Source organism: Pongo abelii, chromosome 19, assembly GCF_028885655.2.
Source record: "Pongo abelii isolate AG06213 chromosome 19, NHGRI_mPonAbe1-v2.0_pri, whole genome shotgun sequence".
Taxonomy (NCBI): domain Eukaryota; kingdom Metazoa; phylum Chordata; class Mammalia; order Primates; family Hominidae; genus Pongo; species Pongo abelii.
This window is the reverse complement of record NC_072004.2, coordinates 8,682,742-8,699,936: the sequence shown is the minus strand read 5'-3', so window position 1 is coordinate 8,699,936 and position 17,195 is coordinate 8,682,742. Positions and strand designations below refer to the sequence as shown.

The 17,195-nt window shown below is 46.6% G+C and overlaps 1 protein-coding gene and 1 long non-coding RNA gene across 2 annotated transcripts; both read left to right on the top strand.

Annotated features, from left to right (window-relative positions):
* The first annotated feature begins 4,878 nt into the window (after positions 1–4,878).
* Positions 4,879–10,162, top strand: LOC129051002 (speedy protein E4-like). The gene is made up of 6 exons (XM_054535403.2): positions 4,879–4,987; positions 5,784–6,014; positions 6,836–6,894; positions 7,667–7,752; positions 9,767–9,935; positions 10,059–10,162. Exons 1-6 carry the CDS (start codon positions 4,879–4,881, stop codon positions 10,116–10,118), a joined length of 714 nt encoding a protein of 237 aa, XP_054391378.2. The 3' UTR covers positions 10,119–10,162.
* Positions 10,163–11,015: 853 nt separating this feature from the next.
* LOC134760461 (uncharacterized) lies at positions 11,016–15,771 on the top strand. The gene is made up of 2 exons (XR_010137921.1): positions 11,016–11,200; positions 15,438–15,771. It is a non-coding gene; the product is annotated as an uncharacterized LOC134760461 (long non-coding RNA).
* The last annotated feature ends 1,424 nt before the right edge of the window (positions 15,772–17,195 follow it).

Below are 17,195 nucleotides of genomic sequence, written 5' to 3'. Positions count from 1 at the left end.
TATTGCCCATGTCTCCTGTTTAGTGCCATCTCTGCTGTTAGAGAATCCCAAGCCTAGAAGGAGGGAAAGCTAATTCTTCTGCTGACTTGGTGAATCTGCCTGTGTGACTGGCTCTTGGTCAGCCTGCCATGGATTGCTGCCTGAGTTGCCTTCCTGTCCCTTGCTGCGTCCGATGAGGGTCCAACCAATCCACTCAGAGGCATTAGGATGAGTAGCAGTAAGCATGAAAAATACAGGATTACTTTCCAGAATACATAAAGACCTTCTATAAATCAATAAAAATGCAAAGCAACTTGATGTTTAAGATGCGCATGAAACATGAACAGGAGACTCACAGAAGAAGAAATGGCTGTATTCAGATGAGTAACTTCACCTATCAGACTGGCAAAATTTAAGAGATTGGTAATATACCATGTTAGTGAGTGTCTTAGTCAGTTTGTTCTGTTCTAACAAATTCTCATCGACTGGGAAACTCAAAACATTTCTTTCTCACATTTCTGGAGGCTGGGAAGCCCAAGATCAAGGTGCCAGGAGAGGCAGTTCTGGTGAGGGCCAATTTTCTGGTTTGCAGGCTGGAAATCTTAAACATTTCTTTCTCATAGTTCTGGAGGCCAGGAAGTCCAAGATCAAGGTGCCAGGAGAAGCAGCATCTGCTGAAAGTCAGCTTGCTGGTTTGCAGATGGCTGTCTTCCTGCTGCTCCCTCACATGGCAGAGAGCAAAGAGAGAGAAATTTCGCAAGCTGTCTCTTTTGTTAAAAGGGCACTAAAGCTATCATGAGGGTACCACCCTTAGGAGCTAATACATCCCAAAGGCTCTATATCCAAGTACAATTATATTGGAGATTACGGTTTGATATGGTTTGTCCGTGTCCCCATTCAAATCTCAACTTGAGTTCTTATCTCCCAGAATTCCCACATGTCATGAGAGGGACCCAGGCAGAGGTAATTGAATTGTGGGGGCCAGTCTTTCCTGTGCTGTTCTCCTGATAGTGAATAAGTCTCAGGAGATCTGATGGGTTTATCAGGGGTTTCCACTTTTGCTTCCCTTTCATTTTCTCCTGCCGCCACCACGTAAGAAGTGCTTGTCACCTCCCGCCATGACTCAGGCCTCCCAGCCATGTGGAACTGTAAGTCCAATTAAACCTCTTTTTCTTTCCAGACTTGGATATGTCCTTATCAGCAGCACGAAAATGGACTAAGACAGGGTTTCAATATGCGAATTTTGAGGGGGGCACAGATTCAGTTCACAGCAGCGAGGATGCAGGGAAATGAAGACTCTCTACACTTTGGGTTGGAATTTAAACTTGTAAATTAGACTTGTAAAGTCTTCAGAGACTCACATATGACTTGCGAGATCAAGGCTGTGTTCTGGCAGCTCTCTCGCCAGTGGCAAAAAACGGAAAAGCATCGTTTCCGTTGGATATCCTGCTACAGAATGAATTTTCACATTGAACATTTAATTTCCCATTTAAATAAATCCATCTGGAATTTGATTTGTATATGTCTTTCTATTTTCCAAATAATGAACTAGTTGTGCTAGCACCACTTGTGGCATCATCTCTACTTTCCCTACTGGGATATGCCGTGACAGCATTTAATGCATTCCTATAGAAACTTGGGTTTATTCTGAACTTTCTATTCTCTTTATTGTATCAAGGATCATAAACGGGGACACTGTAACCCGTTTCAGGCCTCCAGATCCAGATTTGTGTTTGGTCTTGTTTTGGTTTTGGTCAGAAGTGTCTTTGAAAATTGTGAATTTTCATGCCTTTAGGCAGCTCACAAAGTCAGGCCTATCTTAGAGCAAGATACTTGCCCAAGCCCTTAAAGCACTTGAGGTTTTTTGCCTGGAGTGATGCTAGCAACATGCTGTTGTAACACTTTCACTTTAGAACACATTTTGGTGTCTGGCAGTGGACATTCCCTCTCATTCTTCTTTTGTGATAGTTCCTTAAGTACTCAATTCTCTAGATAAACTTTTACATTGTTTTGTCAACAGCTGCGGGGGGGAAAGCTCTCTGAGATTTTGATTGCAATTGCATTAAATTCCTAAATTCATTTGGATTGAATGTACAGCTTTACCATATTGAAACATCATTTAGACATTTTGTAAGTCTCTATTCAGTTCTTTTATATCCTCAGTTAAAATTTTTAGGGTTTCTTCTTTTAATTGAGATGCGGTCTCACTCTGTCACCCAGGCTTGAGTGCAGTGGCGCTAACTAGGTTCACTGCAGCCTTCGCCTCCCAGGCTCAAATGATCCTCCCACTTCAGCCTCCTGAGTAGCTGACAGTACAGGCAGGCGCCACCACACCCAGCTAGATTTTTCTACTTTGGTGGAGACAGGGTTTCGCCAAGTTGCCCAGGCTGGTCTTGCACTCCTGCGCTCAAGCAATCCTCCTGCCTTGGCCTCACAAAGTGCTGGAATTACAGTTGTGAGCCAATGTTAGGGGGCTTGTCGACCAGCATACAGGGGCCTTGGAGGCTGCTTCAGAAGTTCCCACTAAGCCAAGGATACAAAGCCTGGTGACAGCCCTCCCGTCTGAGGCCCAGGTCTTACTTACCTCGCTCAAAAAATCTTTCCTGCTCATTTCATTTGAGAGTGATTTTGCTTTCTTTGGGATCTCTGTTGCGCTGCCCCACCCAGAGAGTTCCAAATCTGAATGGACTCCAGTGATGAAGTTAAATCAGCCCCCACTTTTGTCCTTTGGAATTAGAATCTGTGGGGCTGGGTCCTGGCATCTGTATCTTAATGCTCCTAGTTGAGATCCTTAGGCTGAAAGGCTGATATTTGCAAAGCACTTCTCTTCCTCCAAACTCAGCCTCCGAACTAGCTGGGACTACAGGTGTGTGCCACCACACCAGGCTGATTTTAAATTTTTTTGGAGAGACGGGGTCTCACAACGTTACTCAGACTCGTCTCCAACTCCTGAGTTCAAGTGATTCTCCAGCCTTTGCCTCCCAAAGTGTAGGGATGGCAGGCATGACCCACCATGCCCAGCCAATAAAGCCCCTTCTGTTTCACTCTAATGATATTTTTGGTGCATACCTACAGCCATTGTTGTATTCACCTGCATCACTGAAGGAAAAGAGAAGGGGAGAAGTGACAGTTTTGTTTTTCCCTGAACATATCAGAAGAAACCTGGACTGTTTAGCTCATTTTTGGACAATGTATTCACATAATTTAAGATGGCTGCCTTATTGTAGCCTGTCTACAGAAGTTGCCTAGAAGACAGAGGAATATGCAAAATTGGTTTGAAGAGTGATTAATCAGAACTTTACGTGGTACAGAAGAGAAATGTTAATGGCAACAGAATATTGATCTTCTAATGTTTGAAAGCCTATTAAATAGGAGAGAAAGATGATTTTCTGTTTTGTTGTAAAAGGATCCAACCGGTTCTGATGGTTGAAAGCATTGTGAATGCGAAGGTCCGCTCAACGTAAGCAGAGTTTCCTAACAGTTGGACTTCCACAGCGACGGGATCTGCCTCTTCATTCAGTTGTGCCTTTCCCATCAGCGAGAGACTCCTAGGAGCCCATTAGGAAGCTGTGCCAGAACTCACAGGTTCTTTGGATGGTATCTGAGATAGTATCCAGCTCTTATATTTTTATTTGTTCTTAAAAAAATATTTTTGAGACTGAGTCTCACTCTGTCCTCCAGGCTGGTGTGCAGTGGTGCAATCATAGCTCACTGCAGCCTCAAACACCTGGGCTGAAGCAATCCTCCTGCCTCAGCCTCCCATGTACTGGGACCACAGGTGTGTGCCACGATTCCTGATTACTTTGTTTATATTTTGTAGAGATGAGGTTTTGCTATGTTGCCCAGACGAATCTTGAACTCCTAACCTCAAGTGACGCTCCTGCCTTGGCCTCCCAAAGGAGTGAGATTATGAGCAGGAGCCCCTGGGCCTGGCTGAGATTTTTCCCCTTAGTCTTTTTATACACAGGATATTTTATTCATAAAATACATAAATAGTAGGAAAATTTTGGGGTCAAGTGAAATAGATATGTTGTTATAGTTGATATATAGACCAGAGTTCCTTAGCTGAACTGGAGGGGAAGGCTTTAGGTGATCCATGGATGCCCTGAACTTGTGGACACCATTGAAGATCTGTACGAAACCATGGACAGTCTCCTATGATTTTCATTACTCAAAATGTCTCTCGGACTCAAAGATGCCTGAGAGCAAAGGATGCGTGCTCCCCTAGTATAGGATCCAGGATAGTGACTAACAGCAAACATTCAGCAAAAACGCTTTGCCACATTGAGTACTTCGACGTAACGTCTCTATTCAACAAGTCAATGTACCCGGGATCTCCTGTATATGTTAACCTCACTCTTGGAAGGTCTCATCATTCTGCTTACCCTAAATTTCCTTCCACCTTCCTCCCTCTCTCACCAGACTGGACTCTGAAATGGGAAGGAGAAGTGGGGAGGAGAGCCCAACATCCCTCAAGTTTAGAGTGGAGAGGACACAGCCTCTGCTGGGACAGGGAAAAGAGGAATGCGGAGACCCTGAGGATGCTTTTGGACAATGCTCAGAGGTTGGGACATTGCCAGGAGATACCGTTCACCCCAGATCTCCAAGAAAAGAGATCAGTCTGGCAGTTACACGTGTTTTTCTTCAAACTGGTTGCCAGGTTGGAACGACCGATGACATCAGAGATTCCGACTCTCCTGATTGGAAGGACCGGCCTCTGGGTGCTTGGGATCTCAGGTGGACAACAGCAACTTCTCAGAACTGCTCTTCACTCCTAACTTCTCCCGAGCCTCCAGAAGAGAAATGCGCTCTTCTGGGTCCTAACGGAGTCCGGAAGAAGGCTTTGGACAGAACAGGGACTAGGTTCTGTGGACAGAAACAAAGCATTTAGGAGACATTATGGCCAGTGGTCAAGCGCACCCCCCGTTTGAGGAGGAGAGCCCCCGGCCTAGCACATCAGTGCGGTGCCCCGAGGTGGTGGTGGATGATGAAGTGCCAGGACCATCAGGTGAGGTGACTGGAGGGAGAAGCGATGGGAGATGATTGACTGAGGAGAGGGAAGGGGGCCAGTTACTGGGAACCTGGAGCACCTGAGTAGGGTGTGTGGGAAAGAAAGGAGGGACTCAGGAAGCCAAGGATCGGGGAAGGAGGGTGCAGGGAGTGGGGCCAAGCATGGCCACGTGGAAAGAAAGTCTGGGGAGCAATGAAGGGGGTCAGGAGATGCCCTCAGAAGATGAGAGAGGAAGGCCAAGACGGATGGATCAGGAGGTCAGAAGATCGAGACCATCCTGGTTAACATGATGAAACCCTGTCTCTACCACAAATACAAAAATGAGCTGGGCATGGTGGCGCATGCCTGTAGTCCCAGCTACTCAAGAGGCTGAGGCAGGAGAATCTTTTGAACCCAGGAGGCGGAGGTTGCAGTGAACCGAGATTGCGCCACTGCACTCCAGTCTGGGCAACAAGAGGGAGACTCCATCTCAAAAAAAAAAAAAAAAAAAAAAAAAAAAAGAGAGAGAGAGAGAGAGAGGAGACAGAGCTCAAGGGACGTTTTCCGTTTTTCTCCAATTGAAAGTTCTTATCTGTGATGAGGAAATGTTTTGAGGACAGAGAGCTGGAAGAATAGGGAGGTGAGGGAGAGGCAGATGGGGATCAGCAAAGGAGAAAGGTGGAAACATGGCTTGGAGAAGCCGACAGTCTGCAAGGCTGGGGAGGATGGAAGAGTAGTTTGAGGTTCCTGGGTCGGGGCGTCTAAGGTGATCAATGGCAGAAACATGACACCATGGCCTGGTTTATTCTCTCAGCCCCTTGGGTAGATCCCAGCCCCCAGTCTCAATCCCTTGGCCTGAAAAGGAAGATGGAATGGTCAGACGAATCCGAGGAGGAGCTGGAGGAGGAGCTGGAGTTGGAGAGCGCCCCTGAGCCCGAGGACACCTGGGTGGCGGAGACGCTGTGTGGGCTCAAGATGAAGCTGAAGCGAAAGCGAGCATCCTCCGTGCTCCCTGAGCACCACGAGGCCTTCAACAGGCTGCTTGGTAGGAGGATACCCCCAAAGAGCACCTCCAACCCTGTTCTTTTAAAAAAGTGGACTCTTTCAATAATCACACTTTCCCAGTAAGAAGAATATGCCCTCCTCGGGGGTGAGCGCTCCATGCGGGAGGAGGATGCTTAGGAGATAGAGGATTGGGCTAGTCTTAATAAAGGTCTGCACTTGAAATAAGAAGGCTTGGTTTCTAGCCAGGTGCAGTGGCTCATGCCTGAGATCTTGGCACTTTGGGAGGCTGAGGCGGGAGGATCTGTTGAACTCAGGAGTTTGAAGTTGCAATGAGCTATGATTGCACCACTGCACTCCAGCCTGGTTGACAGGGAAAGACCCTGTCATAAAATAAATAAAAGAAAAGAAAAGATAAAAGAAAGCTCGGTTTCAGCTGTACCCTCTGAAACTCTATGTCTCTTGATGACTTTTCTAAACCTGAGTGTCTCCATCCGTGGAGGGGGATAACAAGGCCATGGGCACACCCAGCTGTGACTATCCCAGGACGCAATGATGGGAATTCTGTTATGACTTCTGCGGTGGTCCCTTCCTGTCTGATGGGAGGACATCATGGCTTATTCACAGCTCTTCATCCTGTAGACTCTGACACCAAAGGCCTCCTTCGGCCTCTCCTCAGGGGAATCTCAGAGCGGAAGCCTCCCTCCTTGTCCAGTGAAAGTTCTTCTCTCTTCTCCCATCCACCTAAGCCTTGGCCACAATCCTGAGACTTCCCCCAGATGGACACAGTTCTCCTCTCTGCTCTGTTGCTCCCACAGCAACCCTGTTCCGCTTCTCATCCTGACACAGGCTCTCTTTTCACAGGGGATCCTGTCGTTCAAAAATTCCTGGCCTGGGACAAAGACCTGAGGGTGTCAGACAAGGTAAGTTTGTTCTCCACTCCACTGTGTTCCTGTTTTAACACACATCCTGGGGGAGGGTGCAGCGTCTAAACCCACAGTTGCTCTCCTCTCTCCCTCTACCATCTCCCACCTGCTGATTCCATACTCTTGGGCGCCCACGTTTTGATTTTTCTTTTTTCAGAAACAGGGTCTCGTTCTGTTGCCCAGGCTGGAATGCAGTGGTGCCATCATAGCTCACTGCAGCCTCAGCCTCCTGGGCTCAAGTGATCCTCCCGCCTCAGCCTCTCCAATAGCTGGGACTCCAGGCGTGAGTCACCGCCCCCAGCTATTCTAGGTCTTCTCATCATTTGTCAGCATCTCCCTCGGGGCTCTGGTAGCCTATTGCATAGTTAATGGGTGGCCGCTGCCTCTGCACAGGGTCCTTTGGAATCCAGGCCCTGGGCCAGTCTTGAAACTCCTGACCCCTATCCTCTCAGATCTTTGGGACAGTCCTTTACCCCAGCTCATCAAGACCCTCCTGACATTAGCCACCCTAGACACACTCCCTCCAGTGATCCCATTGGAGCTCATCATCATGGGACCATCACAGACCTCCCTTCCTCCGACTTCCTGGATTTGCAGCTGACTTTGAACACTCTCCACCCGCAAGCCCCCAATGAGCATAGTCACCCAACACTGAGGTTCCTTCTGTGATAGACAACCGCGCCCCAGCCCCTGTTCCCTTATCTCCACCATCTTCCTCTTCCAGGATGTGACCAACCTTTGTCTCTCTCTGTTCCCTTCTCTCCATCAGTATCTCCTGGCTATGGTCATAGCGTATTTTAGCCGTGCCGGCCTCTTCTCATGGCAATACCAACGCATCCATTTCTTCCTGGCTCTGTGAGTAGTTTGCTGCTTCCCACCTGTCAATATCCCACACCCTGGGACAGTGGACGAAGTGGGATTCCAACCTTCCATCTATTTTTTTACCCTATTTCTCCTCTTTACTCTGTATATAAAAACGATAAGATTATACTATGGTGTTCTTAGTCTGTTCTTTCTAAAAACAAACACAAATGCAGTTGACAAATAGTAGAATCAAACAAAAGGAAACATAAACCCGTCCTAAGGGGAAAGGAAAGCCGTGGACACGACCCTGCTCCCCAAGCAAGCAGCCATTTCTGGTTCTCTCGTCTCTCTCCTTCCCATATCAACACCAAGTGCAATTTTCCATCCTCCTCCTCCAGGTTCCCATGACAGGGGCTGAAATTCAGGTCGTCCTCGCATAACACGGATCCATCATCAAATACTCCCTGCTGGGGCTTCCTGCGAGTCCTGCCCCAAGCCAGGGGGCTTCCTAGTGCTGCCTGAATAGCTTTCCAAAGCACAGCTCCCACCCCTTCACTGCCCACCTGAACAACTTCCTTAGCTGATTTGTCTCCAAATGGAGGCCCGGGTCCATAGGGCGAATTCAACCCTCTCTGCAATCCTTCTACCACCAAACCTGCCTACCATCTTCATGTTTCATTCTTTGCTTTCGCCACTCCTCCCAAATGCCCTCCACTCCATCTGGATTTTGTGTTTTCTGTCTGGATGTCCTGCACACATGTGGATCTGAAGGGAATGGCCCATTCCTTAAAGTCAGTTCAACCCCACAGCCTTTGCGATGCCTCCCTGATCTTCCAGCTTCTGCATCCCCACAGCACTTTAGTGACATCCTAGGATGATGTGACGTTTTGGATTCGTTTATCTGCCCTCCTTTTCCTCAAACCCATCAGACTAGACCCCTGTTGAAGGCAGGGTCTTGTCAAAATATCAAAGTTTTTGTTTTTGTTTTCACCAGGGACTTGCTCTGTCCCTCAGGCTGGAGTCCAGTAGCCCGATCGTAGCTCACCGCAGCCTCCGTCTCCCAGGCTCTAGTGATCCTCCCACCTCAGCCTCCTGAGTAGCTGGGACTACAGGTGCACGCCACCACATCTAGCCAGATTTTATGATTTTTAGTAGAGATGAGGTTTTGCTATGTCACCCAGGCTGTTCTGGAACTCCTGGGTTCTCGCCTCAGCCTCTCAGAGTGCTGGTATTATAGACGTGAGCCACCCAATTAGCCAAAATATCAAAGTATTCCTGAAACACTCAGCACAATTCTTTTCATTTTGCAAGTACTCGTGTTATATTGACTCTATGGAATAATTCATATGGCATTTGCCTATAAGATAAATCTTTCCTTCTTTCCTTCATTCATTCATGTATTCATTTATTCAACAAAACCTTATGAAGTACATCATATGTGCCAGGGAATAGGAAGGATGAGAAGAGAGTTCGCAGCCATGCTTGTTGAATTCATGCACCAAGATAAACAAAGGCCTCTAGTGGCCTTTTGGTAGGTGAGAGATGATTTACAGAAACACACCACTAAGTTCCTGTCCTTGGGGGCACTTATGATGGAGGGGGAAGACAGGTATGTGCATACATGTCAAGGAAAGGGGGTGTGGGAGGAACAGGGATGGGGACTAGGATGAGGTGATGTCATCTGTCTTGTGTAAGGATGGCAGGACACACCCTTAGGATAAGACTTGGGTTGTTTTCCAATTCAGTGGGGGTCTTGCCATATTACCCAGACTGGTCTCTAACTCCTGGCCTCCAGTGATCCTCCTGCCTGGACTCCCAACGTGCTGGGATTCCAGGCGAGGGCCACCACTCCCAGCCACCACTTGGATCATCTTCCTGAAGGTGTGAGAGGCGCCCTTAGCAGGTCTCTGTCCAGCGGGGCCTCCTGAGGAAGGCAGGGCTCTCTGCAGGGTGGCTGTTGATGCTGAGCTGAGGACGCTCCCCGCACTCCTCTCTGGGAAACTGCCCTCAGGCAGGGGTCCCTCCTGGTGGGGCCCCTGAGCAGCAACCTGATCTCTCTCCCCAGCTACCTGGCCAGTGACATGGAGGAGGACAACCAGGCCCCCAAACAAGACATCTTCTCCTTCCTCTACGGGAAGAACTACTCCCAGCGACCCTTGTTCCATAAGCTTCGATACCAGCTCCTCTGTTCCATGCGCTGGAGGACGTGGGTTTCCCCCGAGGAGATGGAGGAGGTAGGTGGGGCCATATGAGGAGGTGGGGGTGGGGAGGGGTGGGGTGGATTGGAGGCTGGAGGAGGGCAGGGAGGGGTCTTCCTGGGGAGTCCCTGGCTTCTCAAGTGGTGTGTGTTTTTCCAGATCCAGGCTTATGACCCAGAGCACTGGGTGTGGGCCCGAGAACGCACCCTCATTTCCTAGAGCTCTGGGGACATGGAGGCCTGAGGTCATTGGCCTGAGAGAAGGTACGTGTATATCCTCCGGGGTAAAGGCAGAATATTCTCATCTATCAAAAAATCCGAGGAACCCAACTGCTTGATCCGGCTTCAAGCCTGGTCAACATGGTGACACCCCATCTCCACAAAAAATACAACAATTAGCCGGGCGTCTTGGTGGGCACCTCTAGTCCCCACTACTCAGGAGCCTGAGGCGGAAGGAACACCAGAGCCCCATAGGTCGGGGCTGCAGTGAGCTGTGATTCTGCCACTGAACTCCAGCCAGGATGACAGAGTGACACGAGTGACACTCTTTCTCAAAAATGAGAATGCTACCTAGGTCCAGGGAGGTCCCTTATGGTTGACACACTTGAGTTACTGATTTGGGGAAAGGATTCAGTGAAGATTTGGTTGACATCTTGTGCAGCTAACCACATTTAGGACCAAGCATTAGACTTAAACATGAGAGATTAAGGTTTGGGATTAGGAATCTGGTCTGCTGGTTCCTGAGGTTGTCGTGTTAGACATGTTTGTAGCATGGTTAAAAGTTTAGATCTTCAGCAACATAAAAGGCCCCAAGTGTGATGAAGTCCAAAGCCACGTCCTCCAAGGTTGCTCTACTCCCTGGGTGGACCCACCCAAAGTCCTTGCTATGAAGCAGATCACTGGGGCTGACCTTGGGTGTATTAAGTGATTTGTGGAGTCAAGCTCACGAAAGTGTGAGTACCAGAATCAAAAATGATGGTTCAGAATCAGGGTTTACAATAAAGGGTTAGAGATAAAATCGGATTTATACATTGCTCTGAACTCTAGTTAGGATTGACGTGGGATGGGAACAACCTTCCTGTCTAGAGATCTCCCTCCTTGAAGTGTGACATCCTCTCTCTCACTTCCAGAACACTGGGCCCAGGGGAGATGGGAATTTTCAGCAGGAAGTTGATCGCGACGCTAATGCCAGACACCAGGAAGGGATAGAGGAGCCTCCTGTGCAGATCATCTAGAAGAAGCTGGACTCTTCTAGAAGGGGCAAAATACCGTGACCAGGTTTTCCTCCTAGGAGCCATGGAGGTACTTCTAGGAGTCAGTGGAGGGAAAGTGAGAAACCAGGGGTGTTTCTGGTTCCACCCCTTCCTGCGGCAAAACCTCCCTTTTCACGTTGCTGAATCCCAGCCTCCCCTGGGCTGGAAGCTGGAGTTCCTGTTTCCTATGGACTTGGTTGCCACAGTCCAGAGCATTTGAAGGCACAGCGCAGGCGCTCAGATTGTCACAGAATTCTTTGTAAAATATGAAATTACTGCCATAGGATTTTAAGAGATAGTTTAATAGATACTGTACATTTTATTGGTTTATTTTTCAAATATTGGCCATAGAATTATTACTAGGTTGATTTAAAAGAGTCTGGAGTTTTTGTAGTTTTGAAAACATGCTGTTCCTATAGAGTTCTCTGATGGTTGTTTTATACACATAAATATAACTTAGTGTTCATTTTTAAGAGAGGATCCTCTTTATCGTAAATGTTTTCTCTTTAAATCGTTTTATCTATTATCACATGTGCTCCCGAAGCGAGCACTCTTGTTATCTATGATACTGACCTAATATATCCATTATATGTATAGCTAGGTGGTAGTTCCCCTACATTCTTGTAAATAGAAATGTTTATTTTCTGTTTAGTGTTTGTTACTGAATTGTGAGAATTCAGTTGTGATTTTTAACATGCCTTCCGTATATACTAACATGTCCAATATATACTATACATTTTGTTTGTTTATTTTGAAAATGATGGGCGTGGCATTATTACTACATTTATTTCACTAGTTTAGAAATACAAGTATTTTTTAAATGACACTGTTCTTATGAAGTTGTGTGATGGCTGTTACACCTGTTATATACATATAAACATAATTCTGTTTTCATTTTTAAGAGAGGATTCTTTTTATCCTAAATGTTTTATTTTTAAATCTTTTTATCTGTTATTACATGTGCTGCTGAAGGGAGCACTGTCATTACCTAGAGTAGTTACATAATATATCTATTATATTTATAGCTAGGTGGCATTTCCCAGAAATTCTTGTAAAAATAAATTTTTATTGGACGTTGAGTGTTTGTTATTGAATTGTGAGAATTCAGACATAATTTTTTAGCTTGTATTGAAAGGTTTGTATGTTACTTTAAAGAGGACATGTGTTTGAAAGGAGGACAGGAGCTGTGTGTTTCAAAGAGGACAGTGCAGTGCGCTGCCTGGGAAAATGCAATAAAGATGAAGTTTTCTTATCTTCACAATGACTGGGACCATATCGGTCTGGATTGCTTATTTGTTGTCCAATGACATTTTTGTTTAATGCGGTTTTAGTTATTTGAAAAAATTTATTAACCCTGGAAAATAATGCTGAATCTTTTTTTTCTCTTTCTTTTTTTTTTTTTTTTTTTTTTTTTTTTTTTTGAGATGGAGTCTCGGTCTGTCACCCAGGCTGGAGTGCAGTGGTGCAATCTCGGCTCACTGCAAGCTCCGCCTCCTATGTACACACCATTCTCCTGCCTCAGCCTCCCAAGTAGCTGGGACTACAGGCACAGGCCACCACGCTCGGCTAATTTTTTGTATTTTTAGCAGAAGCGGGGTTTCACCATGTTAGCCAGGATGGTCTTGATCTCCTGACCTCGTGATCCATCCGCCTCGGCTTCCCAAAGTGCTGGGATTGCAGGCACGAGCCACCTCCCCTGGCCCTATATTTTATTTATTTATTTATTTATTTATTTATTTATTTATTTATTTATTTGAGACAAGGATCTTGTCCCATTCCCCAGGCGGAAATGCAGTGGCTCAATCTCAGCTCACTGCAACCTCCGCCTCCCAGGTTCAAGCAATTCTCTTGTCTCAGCCTTCTGAGAAGCTGGGATTACAGGTGCCTGCCACCACGCCCAGCTAATTTCTGTATTTTTAGTAGAGGCACCATTTTACCATGTTGGCCAGGCTGGTCTCGAACTCCTGACCTCAGGTGATCCGTCCCCCTCGGCCACCCAAAGTGCTGGGATTACAGGCGTGACACACTGCATTCGGCCCATACAGTAAAACTATTTATGAGAAGATGCAAATATCTCAGCTTAGTTAGTAGAAATCAAATTAATGAAGTCAATGAACTCTGAGGAGACGCTTGACAGACACACAAGATAAGGTGGAGGAGGTTGCAAAGTGTGGATGTTTGCGTAACCACAAGTGTGGCTGAGCCTAGAACGCAGTTACTATTCCAGCAGATGGAACCGTGAAGCTATTGTTACAGATGACCTTCATTCTAGGACCCTCGTGTCGCCAGTACCATAAACCACATGCAAACGAGGCAAGTAAGATGTGGGAGGAATTTGAGAAGCGTTTGTGCAATGTCCAGGGGTGTACTTATAATGGGATGAACACAGGGAGTTAACAAGAGTCTGCACTGACCCTGAACACTCCAAACATTCTTGGGATGGCTGCATGCAGTGGCTCATGCCTGTCATTTCAGCACTTTGGGAGGCCCAGGTGGGCAGATGGTTTGAGCCCAGGAGTTCAAGACCAGCCTGGGCAACATGGCGAAACCACACCTCTATAAAAATACAAAACTGGGCCGGGAGCAGTGGCTCACGCCTGTAATCCCCGCACTTTGGGAGGCCGAGGCGAGCAGATCACGAGGTCAGGAAATCGAAACCATCCTGGCTAACATGGCGAAGCCCCGTCTCTACTAAAAAAAAAAAAATACAAAAAAATTAGCCGGGCATAGTGGCATGCGCCTGTAGTCCCAGCTACTTGGGAGGCTGAGGCAGGAGAATCACTTGAACCTGGGAGGTGGAGGTGACAGTGAGCCTAGATCACACCACTGCACTCCAGCCTGGGTACTACAGAGTGAGACTCCATCTCAAAAACAAAATAAATAAATAAATACAAAACCTAGCTGGGTGTAGTGGTGCACACCTGCAGTCCCAGCTACCCAGGAGGCTGAGGTGGGAGGATTGCTTGGGCCTGGGAGGTCAAGGCTGCATCAGCCGTGATCATAGCACTGCACTCCAGCCTGGGCAACAGAGCAAGACCCTCTCTCAAAAAAAAAAAAAATTCAAAACATTCTTGGGGACTGCAGGTCTGCTGTATCTATCTGCCAATGATGTAGTCACAGGTAAACAGACCGAATATTGCCCATGTCTCCTGTTTAGTGCCATCTCTGCTGTTAGAGAATCCCAAGCCTAGAAGGAGGGAAAGCTAATTCTTCTGCTGACTTGGTGAATCTGCCTGTGTGACTGGCTCTTGGTCAGCCTGCCATGGATTGCTGCCTGAGTTGCCTTCCTGTCCCTTGCTGCGTCCGATGAGGGTCCAACCAATCCACTCAGAGGTATTAGGATGAGTAGCAGTAAGCATGAAAAATACAGGATTACTTTCCAGAATACGTAAAGACCTTCTATAAATCAATAAAAATACAAAGCAACTTGATGTTTAAAATGCGCATGAAACATGAACAGGAGACTCACAGAAGAAGAAATGGCTGTATACAGGTGAGTAACTTCACCTATCAGACTGGCAAAATTTAAGAGATTGGTAATATACCATGTTAGTGAGTGTCTTAGTCAGTTCTGTTCTAACAAATTCTCATTGACTGGGAAACTTAAAACATTTCTTTCTCACATTTCTGGAGGCTGGGAAGCCCAAGATCAAGGTGCCAGGAGAGGCAGTGTCTGGTGAGGGCCCATTTGCTGGTTTGCAGACTGGAAATCTTAAACATTTCTTTCTCATAGTTCTGGAGGCCAGGAAGTCCAAGATCAAGGTGCCAGGAGAAGCAGCATCTGCTGAAAGTCAGCTTGCTGGTTTGCAGATGGCTGTCTTCCTGCTGCTCCCTCACATGGCAGAGAGCAAAGAGAGAGAAAGCAAGCTGTCTCTTTTGTTAAAAGGGCACTAAAGCTATCATGAGGGTACCACCCTTAGGAGATAATACATCCCAAAGGCTCTATATCCAAGTACGATTATATTGGAGATTACGGTTTGATATGGTTTGTCCGTGTCCCCATTCAAATCTCAACTTGAGTTCTTATCTCCCAGAATTCCCACATGTCATGAGAGGGACCCAGGCAGAGGTAATTGAATTGTGGGGGCCGGTCTTTCCTGTGCTGTTCTCCTGATAGTGAATAAGTCTCAGGAGATCTGATGGGTTTATCAGGGGTTTCCACTTTTGCTTCCCTTTCATTTTCTCCTGCCGCCACCACGTAAGAAGTGCTTGTCACCTCCCGCCATGACTCAGGCCTCCCAGCCATGTGGAACTGTAAGTCCAATTAAACCTCTTTTTCTTTCCAGACTTGGATATGTCCTTATCAGCAGCACGAAAATGGACTAAGACAGGGTTTCAACATGCGAATTTTGAGGGGGGCACAGGTTCAGTTCACAGCAGCGAGGATGCAGGGAAATGAAGACTCTCTACACTTTGGGTTGGAATTTAAACTTGTAAATTAGACTTGTAAAGTCTTCAGAGACTCACATATGACTTGCGAGATCAAGGCTGTGTTCTGGCAGCTCTCTCACCAGTGGCAAAAAACGGAAAAGCATCGTTTCCGTTGGATATCCTGCTACAGAATGAATTTTCACATTGAACATTTAATTTCCCATTTAAATAAATCCATCTGGAATTTGATTTGTATATGTCTTTCTATTTTCCAAATAATGAACTAGTTGTGCTAGCACCACTTGTGGCATCATCTCTACTTTCCCTACTGGGATATGCCGTGACAGCATTTAATGCATTCCTATAGAAACTTGGGTTTATTCTGAACTTTCTATTCTCTTTATTGTATCAAGGATCATAAACGGGGACACTGTAACCCGTTTCAGGCCTCCAGATCCAGATTTGTGTTTGGTCTTGTTTTGGTTTTGGTCAGAAGTGTCTTTGAAAATTGTGAATTTTCATGCCTTTAGGCAGCTCACAAAGTCAGGCCTATCTTAGAGCAAGATACTTGCCCAAGCCCTTAAAGCACTTGAGGTTTTTTGCCTGGAGTGACGCTAGCAACATGCTGTTGTAACACTTTCACTTTAGAACACATTTGGGTGTCTGGCAGTGGACATTCCCTCTCATTCTTCTTTTGTGATAGTTCCTTAAGTACTCAATTCTCTAGATAAACTTTTACATTGTTTTGTCAACAGCTGCGGGGGGGAAAGCTCTCTGAGATTTTGATTGCAATTGCATTAAATTCCTAAATTCATTTGGATTGAATGTACAGCTTTACCATATTGAAACATCATTTAGACATTTTGTAAGTCTCTATTCAGTTCTTTTATATCCTCAGTTAAAATTTTTAGGGTTTCTTCTTTTAATTGAGATGCGGTCTCACTCTGTCACCCAGGCTTGAGTGCAGTGGCGCTAACTAGGTTCACTGCAGCCTTCGCCTCCCAGGCTCAAATGATCCTCCCACTTCAGCCTCCCGAGTAGCTGACAGTACAGGCAGGCGCCACCACACCCAGCTAGTTTTTTCTACTTTGGTGGAGACAGGGTTTCGCCAAGTTGCCCAGGCTGGTCTTGCCCTCCTGCGATCAAGCAATCCTCCTGCCTTGGCCTCACAAAGTGCTGGAATTACAGTTGTGAGCCAATGTTAGGGGGCTTGTCAACCAGCATACAGGGGCCTTGGAGGCTGCTTCAGAAGTTCCCACTAAGCCAAGGATACAAAGCCTGGTGACAGCCCTCCTGTGTGAGGCCCAGGTCTTACTTACCTCGCTCAAAAAATCTCTCCTGCTCATTTCATTTGAGAGTGATCTTGCTTTCTTTGGGATCTCTGTTGCGCTGCCCCACCCTGAGAGTTCCAAATCTGAATGGACTCCAGTGATGAAGTTAAATCAGCCCCCACTTTAGTCCTTTGAAATTAGAATCTGTGGGGCTGGGTCCTGGCATCTGTATCGTAATGTTCCTAGTTGAGATCCTTAGGCTGAAAGGCTGATATTTGCAAAGCACTTCTCTTCCTCCAAACTCAGCCTCCGAACTAGCTGGGACTACAGGTGTGTGCCACCACACCAGGCTGATTTTAAATTTTTTTGGAGAGACGGAGTCCCACAACGTTACTCAGACTC

Coding starts and splice junctions, on each gene's coding strand:
- LOC129051002 (XM_054535403.2), top strand. CDS start 4,879: ATGGCCAGTGGTCAAGCGCACCCCCCGTTTGAGGAGGAGAGCCCCCGG. Junction 6,895..7,666: donor ACCTGAGGGTGTCAGACAAG/GTAAGTTTGTTC, acceptor TCTCTCCATCAG/TATCTCCTGGCTATGGTCAT. Junction 7,753..9,766: donor ATCCATTTCTTCCTGGCTCT/GTGAGTAGTTTG, acceptor CTCTCTCCCCAG/CTACCTGGCCAGTGACATGG.